General features: G+C 44.3%; 1 protein-coding gene across 1 annotated transcript in view; it reads right to left on the bottom strand.

Moving 5' to 3' along the window:
• The window catches only part of KREMEN1 (kringle containing transmembrane protein 1), a 254,774-nt gene that overhangs the window by 24,557 nt on the left and 209,532 nt on the right, over positions 1–20,685 (bottom strand). Inside the window, exon 6 of the mRNA XM_073558918.1 lies at positions 13,529–13,861. Coding sequence (XP_073415019.1) covers positions 13,529–13,861 — 333 coding nt within the window. The remainder of the gene's footprint in view (positions 1–13,528; positions 13,862–20,685) is intronic.

Here is a 20,685-nt window from a genome sequence, read left to right on the forward strand (position 1 = left end):
GCAAAATCCCACCCCGTGGGGTCAGAATGATCACAAGAACGGTGAGCAAAAATCCCAGAACCACACGGGGGGACCTAGTGAATGAACTGCAGAGAGCTGGGACCAATGTAACAAGGCCTACCATAAGTAACACACTACGCCACCATGGACTCAGATCCTGCAGTACCAGACGTGTCCCACTGCTTAAGCCTGTACATGTCCGGGCCCGTCTGAAGTTTGCTAGAGAGCATTTGGATGATCCAGAGGAATTTTGGGAGAATGTTCTATGGTCTGATGAAACCAAACTGGAACTGTTTGGTAGAAACACAACTTGTCGTGTTTGGAGGAAAAAGAATACTGAGTTGCATCCATCAAACACCATACCTACTGTAAAGCATGGTGGTGGAAACATCATGCTTTGGGGCTGTTTCTCTGCAAAGGGGCCAGGACGACTGATCCGGGTACATGAAAGAATGAATGGGGCCATGTATCGTGAGATTTTGAGTGCAAACCTCCTTCCATCAGCAAGGGCATTGAAGATGAAACGTGGCTGGGTCTTTCAACATGACAATGATCCAAAGCACACCTCCAGGGCAACGAAGGAGTGGCTTCGTAAGAAGCATTTCAAGGTCCTGGAGTGGCCTAGCCAGTCTCCAGATCTCAACCCTATAGAAAACCTTTGGAGGGAGTTGAAAGTCCGTGTTGCCAAGCGAAAAGCCAAAAACATCACTGCTCTAGAGGAGATCTGCATGGAGGAATGGGCCAACATACCAACAACAGTGTGTGGCAACCTTGTGAAGACTTACAGAAAACGTTTGACCTCTGTCATTGCCAACAAAGGATATATCACAAAGTATTGAGATGAAATTTTGTTTCTGACCAAATACTTATTTTCCACCATAATATGCAAATAAAATGAAAAAAAAAAAGACAATGTGATTTTCTGGATTTTTTTTTCTCAGTTTGTTTCCCATAGTTGAGGTCTACCTATGATGTAAATTACAGACGCCTCTCATCTTTTTAAGTGGTGGAACTTGCACTATTGCTGACTGACTAAATACTTTTTTGCCCCACTGTAAGTAAGGCCTCTTTCACACTTCAGTTTTTTACAATCAGTCACAATCCGCCAGGTTTTGAAAAAAAACGGATCCTCAATTTTTTTTTGAGGATCCGTTTTTTTCCCCATTGACTTCCATTATTGGCGGATTGCCGTCCGTTGCATCCGCTTTTTTTGCGGATCCGCCAAAAGTTGCTGTCCGTTACCATCCTCAAAGATTTCAAAATGGAGCTTGCAATGTTTTTTTTCTGTGGCGGATCCTCCAGACACTCATTTAACCCGAAATTCTTTCTGGGTGCTGGACAAAAAAAAAAAAATTCTCTCTCTCTCTCTCCCTCCCCCCCTCTCTCTTTCTCTCTCTCTCCCTCCCCCTCCCCCTCTCTCTCTCTCTCCCTCCCCCTCCCTCTCCCTCCCCTCCCCCTCCCCCTCCCTCTCCCTCTCCCTCCCCCTCCCTCTCCCTCTCCCTCCCTCTCCCTCTCCCTCCCTCTCTCCCTCCTTTTCCAGGCTGCGACTCCTTTAAAATTGTTCATTTGTCGGATCCGTCAAAAAAACGGACGGGTGCCATCCGTTGTCATCAGTAATAAAATGGATCCGCCATCCATCCTTTTGGCGGATTATAACTGATGCAAAAAACTGAAGTGTGAAAGAGGCCTAAGCATAATAAATAAATAATAATTTATTAAAATATCCTAATGAGGTGCTTGGTGCCCTCTTGGTTTTGCCAAGTGGATCTGGGCACCTTGTTATACGTGAACACTCAACAGGAGCCAGTGCTGTCAATCAAGGAAGAGAGGGCAGAAACAGAGGGAAAGCAGTAGGTGGGGAGGTGCCCTGAGTCACTTAGCCACGCCAACCATGCATCGGACATCTCATTAGTATGTTTGAATATAGAAGGATTTTAGACAAAATGCAGCAATGGTTTAAAATACAGAGGGTACAATATTTATCAAGGCTTTGTCACCTACATTGTGCTGTGATTAGTTTGAACTGTCAGTTTTTGCTAACACTCTTCATGTAAAATCAAAAATTAATTTCTCCTGTACCTGGTTAATATCAATTCCCAGTTAGTTACATACACTGCTGCAGAAGTGGATTATGGAGTGGTAAATATCAAAATAATTTGCTTTACTCCCCCTTCCTCAAGCAATAGCATAGAATATGGCAATAGAAGGATAAAAGCCCAATTCATGAAGTACGGTGCTGTGTACTCCAGTCTTAATGTAATCCATTCTTACACTGGAATAAGATCCTCAATATTCATTAATAGTCTTGCCCCCTCTTAATGAATTTGGTGCATCTTTTAGCTGCCGTTCGCCACCACAAGAAATGTTACGCCAGTCAAAGTAATTTCTGCCACACATATATAATGATGAATTTGCCATCTGCACTGAGCCACACTGCCTCCCCAATCTCTCTATATAAAACTGAATGCATGTATGTGTGTATCACCAACCAATCACAAAGCATCTTTAATTTCAACAGAGCTGTTCAAAAGAAGCTGAGCTATGATTGGTTGCTATGAGCAACGTTTTTCCTTGCAACCAATCACTAAGCATCTCTCATTTCACCAGAGCTGGTTAAAAGTAGCTGAGCTGTGATTGGTTGCTATGAGCAAGTTTTCCCACTTGACAACACCTCAGCAGACACTGACATGGTGGGAGAAATCTAGCATCTCTAGGAACATAAGCTCCCAGCCATTGTCTGCCCCCCAAAAAGGAGCAGAGAGCACATGACAGAAATGAATCCCCCCTCCTGTGCCCATATACACATCACATATCCTCCATCATATAGGCACATCTTCCCTCTTAAAGGGATCATTTATATGGAAGTCAGAGCAAATCCATCCAGCGCTTTGGTTTTGACCCCAGACTTCTCTTAAAGGGATCTCCGGCATGGAAGTTAGGACCATTCCACTCAGCTCTGTGGTTCTGACCCCAGTTTCTCTTAAAGGGATCATTGGTATGAAATTTAGGGCAAATCCACTCCGCGTTTTGGTACTGACCCCAGGACTTTCTTAAAGGGATCTCCGGTATGGAAGTCAGGGCAATTGCCTACAAATGCTCTGGTACTGACCCCAGGCTCTCTTAAAGGGATCCCCAGTATGTAAGTTAGGGCAAATCCCTCAGGGCTCTGATTCTGACCCCAGGGTTCTATTAAAGGGATCATTGGTATGCAAGTCAGGGCAAATCCACTCAGCGCTCTGGTTCTGATCCCAGACTCACTTAAAGGGATCTCTGGTATAGAAGTTATGGTAAATCCCTCAGCGCTCTGATTCTCACCCCAGGCTTCTATTAAAGGGATCATTGGTATGGAAGTCAGGGCAGATCCACTCAGCGCTCTTTTTCTGACACCAGGCCTCTCTTAAAGGGATCCCCGGTATGGAAGTTAGGACAGTTCCACTTAGCACTCTGGTTCAGACCCCAGGCTGACGGAATGATGTGGGTTAATAGGGGTAGTAGTCCGGTGGCTCTGGCTGATGGGATGATGTGGGATATTAGGGGTAGTAGTCTGGTGGCTCTGGCTGATGGGACGATGTGGGATATTAAGAGTAGTAGTCCGGTGGCTCTGGCTGATGGGATGATGTGGGATATTAGAGGTAGTAGTCCGGTGGCTCTGGCTGATGGAATGATGTGGGATATTAGTGGTAGTTGTCCGGTGGCTCTGGCTGACGGGATGATGTGGGATATTAGGAGTAGTAGTCCGGTGGCTCTGGCTGATGGGATAATGTGGGATATTAGGGGTAGTAGTCCGGTGGCTCTGGCTGATGGGATGATGTGGGATATTAGGAGTAGTAGTCCGGTGGCTCTGGCTGATGGGATAATGTGGGATATTAGGGGTAGTAGTCCGGTGGCTCTGGCTGACGGGATGATGTGGGATATTAGGAGTAGTAGTCCGGTGGCTCTGGCTGATGGGATAATGTGGGATATTAGGGGTAGTAGTCCGGTGGCTCTGGCTGATGGGATTATGTGGGATATTAGGAGTAGTAGTCCGGTGGCCCTGGCTGATGGGACGATGTGGGATATTAAGGGTTGTTGTCCGGTAGCTCTGGCTGACGGGATGATGTGGGATATTATAGTGAATGTGGCTTTGTGGAGTGGGCAGGGCCTAACACTCAGCTTTATATATATATATATATATATATATATAGCTATAATCATTATAATTTGTTATAACTAACCGTAGTTAGTTACTATGCCTGGGCGGCGCCGGGCTCTTCAGCTAGTACTTTATAAAAAGATGCCAGAGCTGGTCAGAGCCAGAAGTGGCAGAAAAACAGCAAGAATCATGACATTTTGAGCAACTGCGAATTGCCCAAAAATGTTGCATGTTGCAACATTTATAATAGTTTTATGGTAGAATTCTGTTGAAAATGGTTTCATTAATTGGGGCCAAAATGTGTAGTTACTTGTACTACTTAGGATTGGCACTAAGTCCTTGATGATAGGTCTCCTTATAAGAGCCACTGTTTGGGTACAATATATAACTGAGATTATATATTCACTACAGACAAGAAATAGGATAGGACTATTCCGATTGGGTACACCTTGTCTCGGTGGGATGGCTTTTTAAGCTTTTTTTTAATCAAAATAGTGTTAACTATGTACCTTTTGTTATCTACATGTACTATTACTATTTACTTTTTTACTTACTACAATATATTTAGTTTTTCTTGAGTTTTATAAGCTAGAAATACAGCATTGGATAAAAATCCTACTCTACATCTGAGCTGCATTGGAGTCTCTTCAGCCCTGGAATCAGATTATAGGAAAGGTACAGACTGAAGCCATCACAATCACTTCCATGTTGATGTGACAGACTTGGATAACACAATTTTATTAAACACTCAGACAAAACTGTTTGCACATTCCACAAGTATCTGTATATATATAAGTCTATTCTCGGGAATAGTATAAGAGCAGTGGGCTAGTTAACCCATTATTGTTGCTACGGTGGTTGTATATTCCACTGTTCTGCTGCTTTCACTAGTGATGACGACAAGATAACGCAAAAGGTTTACAAGACTTCACCACCGGTATATTTTCTCAAGGGGTTCATCTGATGTGCGGCACCTCTGAAGGCTTCACTGAGCAGCTCCATGGTTAGATCCACTACTTCCTTTATGTCCCAAATAAAAGAAGACATTTCTGTTTATATCTTGGTGCTAAAAAACATATATAATTGCAATCTATACCTAGCAAGGTTTAGTATATGCTATACTGCATGCTAAACATATATATAGAGGCTAATAGTGATAAGCTTTGGATGAGAGAAGTCAGGGTTCTGTTACACTGGCAGGCGCAGACAGTGTCAGGCTGGGGTGCCAAGGGCCCACCAGTAACATTGACTTTGGGGGCCCACTTTTCACCTGCATGCAAACATGGTTAACAAATTTACATATATCTCTATATAATAATAAAGTGAGTAGTTTGGTTAATGAATGAGATCCTGCTTTTTTCTGTACAGAGTGAATAAAGTTAATTTGACAAGTACTGAACATACAGTGGGGTTGGGGGCCCACCAGGGTATTCCCCTGTTCCCCTATGGGCCAGTCCGAGCATGGGTGCAGATATTTGGAGCTTTTACTACATATGGAAGCAAGAATAGTGCATGTGTAAAGGCCCCATGTACATTAGATAAAAGTCAGTTGAACCTGCGGATTTCAGCATAACCAAATACACCCCCAATGTCGTGGAAGAGACGGAAGGGGGTTTCAACAGCCATTTCCCTTGTTTGGTGGGTAGAAGAGTATGGCAGCAGGTACCTCCTATAGAACACAAGATTATTTGTCGGAGCTCAGCTTTCCTGTTTATGGGGGAAGTCAGAAGAGATTGATGCCAGCTGAACTCTCGTTCTGCCGACCGATATCTAATGTATAAATATCTGGACTAAAATGTATAAATATTCACTGTAATGTTCTCTTTTTATATTTTACACCTGACTTTCAGTATAAATCCGATTTCTGTCACCTCCAAAAATTCTCAGATGACTCAGTGATTGTAGGGGGCATTGTGGGGGACCAGGATGAGGAGGAATATAGAAGGGTGGTTTCTGACTTTGTGGATTGGTGCCAGACTAACTGTCTAGAACTAAATGTAAAGAAAACCAAGGAGATGGTGGTGAGTTATAGAAGGAAAAAAGATGACTACTTAAAGATCACTATTGCTGGCCAGGAGGTGGAGATGGTTCAGACCAATAAATATTTGGGGGTCCACCTTGACAGCAAACTTAATTGGAGGTGTCATACAGAGAAGATTCACAAGAAGGGAATGAGCAGACTGTACTTTCTGCGGAAGCTCAGGTCATTTAATGTGTGCAGTAAAATGTTGGAAATGTTCTACTAGTCCGTTGTAGCAAGCGCCATCTTTTTTGCTATCATTTGCTGGGGCAGTAGTGTGCGAGTAGCTGATGCCAATAAGCTCAACAAACTTATCAAGAAAGCAAGCGTGGCTGTTGGCCTCCATCTTGACTCTTTTGAGGAGGTAGTGGAAAATAGGATTCAAAAGAAGTGCAGGGCTATAATGAACAATAATACACACCCACTATACAAGCTGTTCTTGAATCAGAAGAACACATTCAGCAGCCATCTAATCCTACTCAGGTGCAAGAAGGAGAAATTCAGGGAATCGTTTGTACCTACTGCTATGGGGATGTATAACAATTCACTAAGGGTGAAAGATGGCTATGACCTAGGGCCGGCGGACTAATGTAAAGGATCAGAGACTTGTGTACCTTTGTTTGTTACTTATTGTGGTAAGTCATGTGCAGGATCTGTGTCTAGTAATTACTCTATGTAATGCTGTTTGTAATGTAATGTAGTAATGCTGTTCGCAATGTTTTGTTTGTAATACTGTTGTATTGCTGCTGTGATACCACAATTTCCCTCGGGATCAATAAAGTGTATCGTAACGTATTTAAAGTGAGCCTCACAGGAGATCCATGCTGCCCAAACCACGTGCAGCATGTGTCAGGCACTGGCTGGATGAACTCCGCTAGGTATGTTTGACTCTGAAACACTGCGACGTTTAACATACTTTAAAGGCCGTCAGGGACTGAGCAGCGCTGGAGACTAGTTGCACAGACGGGTCGTGTAGGAAGAGACCTGTTAATCCATGGCAGTGGGCAGGGAGATGCCGCTGGGGACCCACTTGTCCAACTAGTCTCCTGTGGCTTTTAAAATATGTTTTTCTCTAAGGCCACATGCATGCAGTATTTGATGAGATTTTACATCAGTATCTGTAAGCCAAATGCAGGAGAGGAACAATCAGAGGAAAAGTGTAATAGAAACATGTCACCACTTCTGTATTTATCACCCACTCCTGGTTTTGGTTTACAAATACTGAGGTAAAAAACTCACAAAATACTCAATGTGTGCACGTGGCCTGAAACAAAGCTTCATTTCAGAGTTATACATACCTGGCTGAGATCGTACAGCCAGTGTCTAATACATGCTGCCCAATCCCAATCCATCAGCTATCAGGTTCCCTTTAATCAGGGGAAGCTAGGAGGGATAGCTAATACTAGAGAAGAGAGAGAGAGGATTCAAAAAGATTTAAATAAACTGGAGAAGTGGGCAGCAACTAACAGAATGGTTTTTAACAGGGAGAAATGCAAAGTACTACATCTGGGCAATAAAAATGAAAAAAGCATATATAGAATGGGAGGAATAGGGCTAAGTGACAGCACATGTGAAAAAGACTTGGGTATACTAATAGATCACAGACTGAATATGAGTCAACAGTGTGATGCAGCAGCAAAAAAGGCAAATGCAATTCTAGGATGTATTAACAGAAGCATACAGTCTAGATCACGTGAAGTAATTATTTCCCTCTACTCCTCTTTGGTCAGACCTCATCTGGAATATTGTGTCCAATTTTGGGCACCACATTTTAAAAAAGACATCAACAAACTGGAGCAAGTTCAGAAAAGAGCGACCAGAATGGTGACCGGTCTGCAAACCCTGTCTTATGAGGAAAGGTTGCAGGATTTGGGAATGTTTAGTTTGCAAAAGAGAAGACTGAGAGGAGACTTAATAGCTGTCTACAAATATCTAAAGGGCTGTCACATTGTAGAAGGATCAACTTTATTCTCATTTGCACAAGGAAAGACTAGAAGCAATGGGATGAAGCTGAATGGGAGGAGACACAGATTAGATATTAGAAAAAACTTTTTGACAGTTAGAGTGATCAATGAGTGGAACAGGCTGCCACGAGAAGTGGTGAGTTCTCCTTCAATGGAAGTCTTCAAACAGAGGCTGGACAGACATCTAACTGGGATGATTTAGCGAATCCTGCTTTGAGCAGGGGGTTGGACCAGATGGCCCAGGAGGTCCCTTCCAACTCTACGATTCTATGATTCTATGATTCTATGAAAACAGGGGCATATCTACCGAGGTCGCAGTGGTCACAGCTGCGATGGGGCCTGGAATGCTTAGGGGCCCGATCGCGGAGTTGCAACTGCTCATTGGCTATGCAGCTCCGTGCTTTGACTGCCAGGCTGCAATTGGCCTGACGCGATGGCTGCTCTGTGCGCACAGGACCTGTGATGAGGTCACAGGAGGGGAGGAGTCAGGGGTCACATGATCAGGAGCTTCCATGTATGGAGGACTCTGCTGTGCTGGTTGTCATGGTGCTGGATGAGGTAAGTTTATGTGTGGGGTCAGGAGGGGTTTACAGGGTGGATGTAGCAGAGCCATGTGTGTACAAGGTGTACAGAGCGGAGCCATGTGTGTACGAAGTGTATGGGGCGCAACCGTGTGTCTACAAAGTGTACAGAGCAGAGTCGTATGTGTACAAGGTGTACAGAGCAGAGCAGTGTGTGTACGAAGTGTATGGAGCACAGCCGTGTGTGTACGAGGCTTAGGGAGCGGAGCTATGTGTGTATGAGGTGAGCGGAGCTGTGTGTGTACGAGGTGTACAGAGCGGAGCTGTGTGTGTACAAAGCGGAGCAGTGTGTGTACAAGGTGTACGGAGAGAAGCCGGCCGTGTACAAAGTGTACGGAGCAGAGCCGTGTGTGTATGTGGTGTACAGAGCGGAGCCGCGTGTATGAGGTGTACGGAGCAGAGCCGCATGTGTATGAGGTGGACGGAGAGGAGCCGTGAGTGTACGAAGTGTACGGAGCATAGCCATGTGTGTATGGGGTGTACAGAGCAGAGCTGCATGTGTACGAGGTGTGCGGAGCGGAGCTGCATGTGTATGAGGTGGACTGGGAGGATTTGTGTGTGTAGGAAGTGTACGGAGCGGAGCCGCATGTGTATGAGGTGGATGGAGAGGAGCCGTGTGTGTATGAGGTGTACGGAGCGGAGCCGCATATGTATGAGGTGGACGGAGAGGAGCCGTGAGTGTACAAAGTGTACGGAGCATAGCCATGTGTGTATGGGGTGTACAGAGCAGAGCTGCATGTGTACGAGGTGTACGGAGCGGAGCCGCATGTGTATGAGGTGGACTGGGAGGAGTTGTGTGTGTAGGAAGTGTACGGAGCGGAGCCGCATGTGTATGAGGTGGATGGAGAGGAGCCGTGTGTGTATGAGGTGGGCGGAGTGGAGCCGCATGTGTATGAGGTGGGCGGAGAGGAGCAGTGTGTGTACGAAGTGTACGGAGCAGAGCCGTGTGTGTATGGGGTGTACGGAGCAGAGCCGCATGTGTACGAGGTGTACGGCGCGGAGTCGCATGTGTATGAGGTGGACGGGGGAGTTGTGTGTGAGCGAAGTGTACGGAGCGGAGCCGCATGTGTATGAGGTGAACGGAGAGGAGCCATGCGTGTATGAGGTGGACGGAGAGGAGCCGTGTGTGTACGAAGTGTACGGCGCAGAGCCGTGTGTGTATGGGGTGTACGGAGCAGAGCCTCATGTGCACGAGGTGTACGGAGCGGAGCCGCATGTGTATGAGGTGGACGTGGATGAGTTGTGTGTGTACGAAGTGTACGGAGCGGAACCGCATGTGTATGAGGTGGACGGAGAGGAGCCGTGTGTGTATGAGGTGGACGGAGCAAAGCTGCGTGTGTACGGTGTGAAGCCGCATGTGTATAAGGTGGACGGAGAGGAGCCGTTTGTGTGCGAGGTGTACGGAGCAGAGCCACATGTGTATGAAGTGGACAGAGAGGAGCCGTGTGTGCACGAGGTGTACAGAGCGGAGCCGCATGTGTATGAGGTGGATGGAGAGGAGCCGTGTGTGTATGAGGAGGACGGAGCGGAGCTGCGTGTGTACGAAGTGTACGGAGCAGAGCCGCACGTGTACGAGGTGTACGGAGCGGAGATGTGCATGTATTTTGGCATGGGGGGGCCCCATTTGAAAGTTCGGACCGTGGCCCATAACTTTGAAGTTACGCCACTGCCTTTAATATTAGGAAAAAATGTTTACTACATCAACTAATAAAAAATTTTAGCTATTCATTTTGTTAAACATGAATCTTGAAATAATGAAAAAATTCTAAATTCAGTTTGGATACCATTAATGATTAAATCTTCTTAAAGCATATAGTTGGTAATATGTCAGACAAATTTTAGATGGATTTACAATAAAGATTATTGGATTTTAAATCATCATGTGTTGGACTTCAAACTATCATTGGAGTTTATATAGTTGGTAAGGGTCTACTGCCAGGAATGCCCCATTGTACTTGAAACATAGATTTAAAAGGAGTTCAAATCTCCTTGTTTTGAAAACCACCATCACAGCCATGTGAAAAGCTTCCCATAGACTTAAACATGTCAGAATACATTTTCTTCTGATGGTAGAGTGACTCCCTGGTAACCAACCTGTGTTAAGGACACCAGGTGGGACTTAAAAGGCAAATATTTCTGCTTGACTGGTTACCTGGAATGCTGACGCTCTATTCAATATGGGATCATTCTGCAGTCTTCTTACAATAACACCCTTAGATACCAGACAATAATGTTCTCTACAGCTGCCTGTTCCTTCATTTTTATAGGTAGGGAGGGGCTCATTGAAGGATAATTGACCTTACAATGGGAACACTCACTCAAAGAGCAAAGAAACTTTACACCTTGGATGCTATTGAAATTGTCCAGCAACAGAAGATCTTGTAAGCCACATACACATTCTTCTACTAGTAAAAGACCGAACTTGTTTTACTCCTGTGCAGTTTGAGCAGCTGTTAAAACATACATGACAAACTGCCTAGTACTTTAAAGTAATGGCTACAGATGCACATCTAAAATCTGTGTTCCACAGCCATCTGCTCCGATCCGGTATGGCATGATTTATGCTTTAAAATTAGAGCTGTAAAGCAATATGCCTGTTTGCATCACATATTACAAATTCAATTCTTATTTAATGAGAAAAAGCATTTTGAATAAGTCTAAACCTAGAGGACACCTGTCATCTAACCTACTCTGTAAGTCGTGTTTTGTCCTGGGCATAAATATGATTATACAGATTGAAATTCTTAATTTAGAAAGATTCAGCCTATTTTTACCATCAGAATATCTACATTTTTTAAATCCTATTTTGGCTGAAACACATATTATACGCTATAACAAACATAAAATGACTTATAATTATACCTATCATTTTCAGTCTGTCTGTAAAAGAACTGTCTGCAGCAGTAGTCCATCACCACTAACGTCTGCATTAAGTGTAAGCAGGTGAGACAAGACGGAGTCAGCGGTGTGTGGTACCCTTTAAAGCCGGAACTATCGGGGCTGTCACCACTGTTGGCGGGGAAATTGTCCTCTGAGAGGGAGAGATCTTTCTGTCAGACAGCAGGGGGCATGGGGAACAAAAGGAGACCCGAGCGCGGTAACGGGGCAGACTTGGCGGGAAGGTGACAGGAGACAGTTGACTCCCTCTCCACTGCTCCTACTGATGATTCCTCTGTTTCCAGACTTCCGTGTGCTGACTTTGAGATTGCTCTTGACGCTATTGAGCTACCATCTGTATCCGTACTGTTGAATACCCCTGCTTCACTTGAGATACCTGAACAAAAGCCTAGAGACTACTCCGAAAGACCACGCATTGCTGCGTCTAGTGCGCGTGCTCACGACCCGTGCCCGGCGCCATTTCTGAGACATTCATACAAAGGACTGTTTCCACGTTCCAGCATACCAAAGACAAAAAGGACTGAATCCTTTGGCACTGTCGGGCGGCAGTGTTACTCGTTTCTTCGTAGCAGAGACAGAGACTTTGTGCACCGTTTGAGACTCCACCGGGAGATATTCCAGCCTTCCCCCTGCCAGAACTGCAACCGATAAGTGTCCCATTTATCTTGTATATTCCTTTACCATTGCCTTTACCTCCCTGTGTGAAGTATTAATGTTATCGATTGTTTAGTAAATTCTTGTTAACCCCTTCTGTGTCTCTGTTTACTCACTGCATCCAACAAACTTTTTCCTCTCTTACATAAGTGACCAAGAATGCTAAGCCTCACCCTTCATCTAAGCACCTGCCTTCCTTTTATTACGTTTAGATTTATTGGAATTGTCCACTCCATTTTCTATTTGACAAAAGACCCAGCGTAACCAAAAATGTATAAAAAAAAACCATAGTGACCTACTGATATCTCGTTGCTCCACTATCCCACTGCCTGAGTTCCTCACCAGCCTGCTCAATTCCTCTTCTTGCGTGGTCGGCATATGATCACTGAAGCCAATTAGTGACATGCAGTATTCATGTGCCAACCATGCTGGGACAGGGAGACTGGAGAATATCAGGGGACATGGGCAGTGATACAAGGCAGTTGTGGGGATCTGTAGATTAGTAGAAGATTTTATAGCAAACTTGGGTTCTTTGTAAGAGTCACATAAATCCATCAAACTACATAAAGTGGTAAATAGATAAGTCCTAATGTTATATTCCTGTTAGACTTTAATAAGTAGAGGACAAGAAAAGAAATGTATTGGACTTCGGGCTACTATGCTAATGAAACATATAATAACAGGTCTAAAACATGCCCCTTTCGAACCCCAAAATCTTAAAGGAAACCTATCACAGGTAAAAATGCTATGAACCTGCAGATATTTGGTTAATTTTCTGGTTAATAGCTTTATGAATGTGCCCGGTGCCAGCACTTTGACCCCTGTTGCCAGGAGGAAATGAACTTTATTCCTCCGGGTAGCATTCCTGTTTCAGTCATATGGCTGGCACCGGCACAGGTTCAATCACCGCTCTGTATATAGAGAGTGACAGTTGTAGCCATGCCCATGGCACTGACTGTCAGCCGGCCCTAATGCTGAGCTGCTGTCACTTAATGCCGGGGGCGCGATTACAGCCGCCACTCTTTATGCACTGAGCAGTGTCTGAACCCACGCCGCCACCGACCCTTTGACTGAAACAGAAATGCTACTATGATGAATAAAGTTAATTTTTTCTCCCGGTAGAGGGGGTCTAAGTGCCATCACCGGGCAGATTCAGAACACTATTAACCTGTAGATTATCCCCATATCTGCAGGCTAATAGTGTGTTTCTCACGTGTCAAGTTCCTTTTAAAGTCTAGTACATGCATAAAAATTATCATGTAAGAACCATTACTCTTACCTTGATATACAAGTGCAAATCCTTGGGCCTGATTGATGCGATCAGAGAAGAAATACAAGATGACAAAATCTAATGAAATGTTGAAACTCTGTGATGGGTGGTTCCTGCCATCAAATCGTACCAAAACCTGCTTTGTATAGCCATCTAAAAGCTCCACCATATCCCGCGAGTCTTTAATGTCAAAGAAGGTAAAGTTAAAACGGATTGAACTGGCTCCAGGAACTTGTATTGTCCAGTAACAGGCTTTTCCTGATCCGTATGAGTCTGGAAAATCCGGGGAGTAGATAGCAGCAGCCTCCTTGGTGTAATTTCCACCACATGCCCCAATAAGTGCTGCAAAGAGAACAAAGTGAAATTTTCATTATTTTTCTAGTGTACATAAATTGCACGCCATATCTTTGGGATGATGGTAGATGGATGTAGCTCTGACTAATCCTATCCCCCTTTTCTATGTGGTTATAGGACTCCCTTTCTCCAAAATTGCAGCTATGCAAGGAGAAAAAAATTATATGTATTTCAATTTCTTTGTGATAAGAACTTATGGCATCAACCAGCACTAACAGGGGGCCCACTTTGATCTTTAATATGGCGCCCCTTTGCTTTACGTACATTAAAGGTGAAACCAATATGGACAAGTCACAACACTCAGGAATATTTTTATACAGTCTACCAAGAAGTAATTGACAAGATGTCCTTTAAATTCATGATAATAAGTGTAGAATGCTTACAATACACCAAATGCCTGGACTCACTTTGCCCTTTTTTGCTTAGCAAATGTTTATACAAATGTTTCATAAAAATACTTGATGTTGAAATGTGCAGAAGAACTTGATTTAACAATTGCATAAGTAAAATATTTGAATTTTTGTTTTTAATACCGAGGCACATATTTAAAGCACTATGTTCAATGTGCCAATGATTACGGGCGCAAACACAAAAATCTGTCTCCAGACAAACGTTTTAAAAATGCCAAGAATGCAAAACTTGAAGAAGCTAAAAAGCCTCATATATATTTTTCTTGCAGATTAAAATTATCTTTCTTCCCATATGAAATCTACAAGAAAAAGAATTGTGCAAAATTGTTTTTAAAAATTAAACTAAATACTAATAAAAAAGGACGCAAGACTAGACTATATACCTTTTAATCAGATTGTGGTTTTATCCAGTTTAAATCCATTTTTGTTACAAAGGTTACTGAAAATAAGCTGATCACAGGCTGCTGGGACTCCCATCAATCAACGATAATCTGCGGGAGAACCTGGAATCAAGTATTTTGATACCCTTGCAGTGCCATCACTGGTAAAAGGAAGCATTAGACAGCACATATTGAAATCAATGCCTGACTGATCCCAGTGACTGACTGCAGCTGTCATGTGCACTGTAGCCATGATGTCACCGCAGTGACATCATGACTACATGCCAGAGGCTTCGCCGGACTGGCATGTATGTAACATCTGAGTTTATTATTTTAACCTAGTGGAAGTCAATGGTGATTAAAAACTTGTACCAGAAGATGAAGATGATAAAATTTTTTAATAGTGAGACTTTCCATTTAGTCATTCACTACTGACTTCTCTATGTTCTTCTAGTATGTTGCTAACACTTAACATTGGGACAAATGTCTTTGCCCTACTTATTGTGAAGCTGAAAGAATCTTCTACACTAATAATGCCAAGTCAGGAAAAAATTATATTTGGCAAAATTACCAAAATCACTGAGTGAGAAAAATGATTGAAATCCAGTGTACGCCACCCCACCCACCTCTACTAAACACCAGACAACAATCTTCTGTTCTGGTTTCATGCCCTGGCCTGAAAAGGCTGTGAACCAAAGAGCCACATACTTGAGTTCCCGCAAATCGAAGGCGTGTGTGACCACAGCTGTGTCCTTCTCTTGAAATGTTCTTTCGCAATCTGACCCCTAAGTACACAATGGTCTACCCACTCTATCTAACTAGACTGCACCACATTGTTCTCACAGGCAGGCCTTTCAGAAGCTGGAAGCAAGAAGCATTAAATGTTTACTAGAAATGACGGTATATCTGGACCACAGTATGATGTGACTTCTGGACACTAAGAAGCTCCAGAGGATTTATGACTAACCCAGTTTTGATCGAGGCTTCTTTTATTGTCAGGGTGAAAAGTTGGGCATAATATTTATAGAGGAGGAAGAACTTTAGGATTACACTTCTCTATAGATAATACTTGTATGTGCACTGTATGTATGTTATCACCTAGGCTTTTATTATGTGTAAAGGTACAACCTGTTCTCCATATCCTTTCTCCAGTTGCCACTTGGCCCATAACATATTGTTCACAGCTATTATATCTTTTTGGGAACAGTGGTATGAAATGACGATAGCTCGGAAATGCTTGAGACCTGCTGTCGGCAGCTGTTGGTCTGGATGCCAGGCTGGTGAGATATCTATTGTTAGATCTGCTCCCAGAGGTTGTGGCCTTTTTTCATTTTGCATGCAGTGTACACATTGTGATGCTGATCCTATGATCTCCTTTTGATGCATTAGAATGTATGCCATATATAAAGTATAACTCTAGTAATGTTAATCCCAAAGACAGATGAAGAAAAAAAAAGTCACTCAGTTGCTACCGGACAATTGCTTTCATAATTCTCAGGATTATTTCAATTCCCTATTCAGGATCACATACAATTTTATGCTATTGTTACATGTTTAAAGTTAAACTAGAAGCAAGTGTGGTGCTTCCCTACTGCAATATGTAATTCTGTAGACAATTTCTTAACAGCACTGTCTCCTTTTCTCCTTTTTGTAAAGTGACAATATTAGACTATGATTGATTACATTTTTGGAGCATCTGCAGTTTTCCCCAGTTTCCATAAAAGAGCAGTTTTGCAACAGAACCACAGTATATGAACAGGGACCTAAGGGATTTTCTCATTTTAACTTTGTCTGATTTGGACAATTCCTTTTCGTGGGGGTTGAGTCTGTTTACAACCGTTGTTTACTCCACATGTAATAAAAATGGTCTGATTATTCTGATCAGACTTTGATCGGAGTGTCATCAGTTTTTCTCAGACGTGGACAGAAAAAAACATTCTTCAGCTTCTCCATTCTGTCAGTCCGTGAAAATCGGACCTCAATTGGATGTGATCCGACTTCAGTCCTGTTTTTCACGGACCCATAGACGTGCATTGCTGATTTTGATCAGACACAACAGCATAGGACAAGTCTCCGATTTATTGCACAGACCAATTGGTTTAAGGAAAAAATCGTCCATGTGCAAAGCCCTATAAAATATTATAGGTACGAGAGGTAACCGTGAAAACCACAGATAGCACTCATATGAGGTCAGTCGTGTGCACAAGCCCTTAGACGTTTCCACAAAAATAAGCTAATAACTATGTGACTGGTTATAAATCTCTTCCAGGCTCTGCCAGCTGATTTATGCTGCCCAAACTGCAGGCAGCACAAATCAGCCCCTGACCTCACGATTGCAGCCAGGCATATTATTCTGTAAAACGCTCCATGGACCAGCTAGAACAGAGACTAGTCTAGTGCAGCCTGGGCGGATTTATCCCACCCTCCAGGTGACTGACAGGTCTGTTGATAAGAGATATTCAAACTGCAAGTCATGCAACGAGGCTCTGGATCACGCTGCCTGTGGCTTGGGCAACATAGGTCAGTTTATATGTTCCCTTTAAGTCTCACACAGCCACTCTTCTTCCTAAGAATTAAAGGAGATGTCTGAGGCCGGTTTCACATTAGCGCTTTTTAAGCGCACGCACGGCCGGGGGTAGCTCCGCCCCCGAGCCGGCTCTCGGCCCGGCGTGCCCGCCCCTTGCTTGTAGCGCCGCCTCCTAGCGGACAGCGGCGCCTGCGATCGGCGCACCCTATCTTTAGCATAGGGTGCGCAGATCGTGCGCAGGCCGTGCGCAAGTTGCGCTTCGACCTGCGCTGCGCACTTTTGACGGTGCGCCGTGCGCGCCAAAATCCAAAAAGTTGGATTTTGGCGCGCACGGCGCACCGTCAAAAGTGCGCAGCGCAGGTCAAAGCGCAACTAGCGCACGGCCTGCGCACGATCTGCGCACCCTATGCTAAAGATAGGGTGCGCCGATCGCAGGCGCCGCTGTCCGCTAGGAGGTGGCGATATAAGCAAGGGGAGGGCACGCCGGACAGAGAGCCGGCTCGGGGGCGGAGCTACCCCCGGCCGTGCGTGCGCTTAAAAAGCGCTAATGTGAAACCGGCCTGAGATATGTAAAATGCTGCACTCAAGCACTAGTTCCCACTGGTATACTGTTTACATTGGCTTCAGTCCATATGTCATATATGACACCTGCAACCAATCATTGAGACCTCTGAGGCTAGTGATTGGCTGCTGACGTCATGTGGGAATATATAGGCGGTGATACCTGTAGCTGAAACAGCATATCAGTGGGTATCAGCAGAGACACATAATTGAAACAGAGGACGAGTACGATTTCATCTTTTTACTGCTACTGCTGCTTGTATGCAGCATTTTACAAATCTCAGACATCACCAAAATAGTTAGGGAACATCATGTGATATAATTCCATCCTAGCGCCACCACTGAAATGAGGAGATAGAAATAAGGCCTAGTTCGTATGTGAGTGAGAGGTACATGGGGGGCATAGAAGATCGCTAGAATACATTACAGGGTCCCAAACAGATAGAGAGCAGGGGATAATGCAGCTAATAAAAGATGGCCTAGAATCAGCAGCATAGCAACCGGAGGGGCGAGGGGTGCTGAGAGAGTAGTTGCCCTGAGCCCCGACACAGTTAAGCCCTGCAGTAGAGCAGGGAGACATGATCTCCCTGCACTACTGGTCTCCATTCTGGTGAGGGTCTCTTTAAGACTGCGGATTACAGAGCTGCAGCGTTATGCACTGGCTGTCCTGTGCGCGCGCTGGCGCAATGAAATCAAGGTGTTGGTTTGCCTGCGCTTTGCCGGTGGACTCATCAGGATCCTGGATTAGGTGAGTGAATGTTGTTTTTTATTTTAATCAAAACTTGTTTGTCTGTGAGGGTATCAAAGGATGGGGACCCTCATATAGTGTGGGGACTACTGTGATGGCCATTATACAGTGTGGGAGGCCATATAATAATAATAATAAATTTTACTTCTATAGCGCCAACATATTCCGCAGCACTTTACATTTCAGAGGGGACTTGTACAGACAATAGACATTACAGCATAACAATAATCACATAGATCATAACAGATACCAAGAGGAATGAGGGCCCTGCTCTCAAGCTTACAATCTATGAGGAAAAAGGTAGACACGAAAGGTGGGTGGTAACAATTGCCCTGATTGTATGGACCAGCCATAAATTTAAGTGTGTAACAGTACAGACACAGAGGGCTAATGGATGCATAAAGCATGTGGGAACATGATGCGGGCAACCTGGTTATGGTAAATCTTTTGGCTGTGCCACACAGGGATAGATTAGGTTAATGCATTGAGGCAATAGGCCAGTCTGAATGCGTTTTCAGGGCACGCTTAAAATTGTGGGGATTGGGGACTAATCGTATTGACCTGGGAAGTGCATTCCAAAGAATTGGCGCAGCACGGGTATAGTCTTGGAGACGGGAGTGGGAGGTTCTGATTATTGAGGATGCTAACCTCAGGTCATCAGCAGAACGGAGGGCGCGGGTAGGGTGGTATACAGAAAAAAGGGAGAAGATGTAGGGTGGTGCTGAGCCATGGAGAGCTTTGTGGGTGAGGGTAATAAGTTTGTACTGGATTCTGGAGTGGATGGGTAGCCAGTGTAATGACTGCCACAAGGTAGAGGCATCGGTGTAACGATTGGTGAGGAATATGATCCTGGCTGCAGCATTCAAGATAGATTGGAGGGGGGAAAGTTTGGTAAGAGGGAGACCGATTAGAAGAGAGTTACAATAGTCGAGACGAGAATGAATAAGAGAAACAGTAAGAGTTTTTGCGGAGTCAAAAGTAAGAAAAGGTCGAATTCTAGAAATGTTTTTGAGGTGCAGATAACAAGAGTGAGCCAGTGATCGTATGTGGGGGGCAAAGGAAAGCTCGGAGTCAAGTATGACCCCAAGACAGCGGGCATGTTGCTGGGGAGTAATAGTGGAACCACACATGGAAATGGCAATGTCAGGTATAGGTACATTAGTAGCAGGAGGAAACACAAGGAGTTCAGTCTTTGACAGGTTCAGTTTCAGATATAATGAGGACATGATGTTAGACACAGCATTTAGACAATCGCTGGTGTTTTCTAGAAAGGCAGGTGTGATGTCAGGAGAAGAAGCATATAATTGGGTGTCTCAGCATAGAGATGGTACTGGAAACCAAATCTACTGATTGTTTGTCCAATAGGGGCAGTGTACAAAGAGAAGAGGAGTGGGCCTAGGACTGATCCTTGAGGAACCCCAACAGTAAGGGGAAGATGAGAGGAGGAGGAACCAGCAAAAGATACAGTAAAGGAGTGGTCAGAGAGATAGGAGAACCAGGAGAGAACGGTGTTCTTGAGGCCAATGGAACGGAGCATATGAGGAGGAGCTGATGATCCACAGTGTCAAATGCTGCAGAGAGATCCAAGAGAATTAGCATGGAGTAATGACCATTTGATTTAGCTGTTAGTAGATCATTAGAGACTTTAGTGAGGGCAGTTTCAGTAGAGTGTAAAGAACAGAAACCGGATTGGAGAGGGTCGAGAAGAGAGTTATCAAAGAGATAGCGGATAAGATGGGAGTGGACCAGGAGTTCCAGGAGTTTAGAGCCGAAGGGAAGATTAGAGACAGGTCTATAGTTAGTGGCCCAGTTTTGGTCGAGGGATGTTTTTTTAAGTAGTGGATGTATGATGGCATGCTTAAATGAGGAGGGAAAGATACTAGAAGAGAGAGAGAGGTTAAGTATTTTAGTTAGGTGAGGGGTGACAGCAGGGGAAAGGGACTGGTGTAGATGTGACGGAAATGGGTCACTGGTGCAAGTGGTTGGGCGAGAAGATGCAAGGAGCCTCCTTACTTCTTTTTCTGTGACTGGTTCAAAATCAGAGAGTGAGCTAGATGCCATGGGGGAGGAAGGAAAATGCATGGTATGAGGTGATTGGGAGATAATTTCCTGTCGGATCTGGTCAATTATTTCTTTCAAAACACATGAAACATGCACAAAAACTGAACGGGTCAATAAGACCCTGT

This window comes from Dendrobates tinctorius, unplaced genomic scaffold (genome assembly GCF_039654945.1).
Source record: "Dendrobates tinctorius isolate UK_male_01 unplaced genomic scaffold, ASM3965494v1 ptg000003l, whole genome shotgun sequence".
NCBI lineage: Eukaryota > Metazoa > Chordata > Amphibia > Anura > Dendrobatidae > Dendrobates > Dendrobates tinctorius.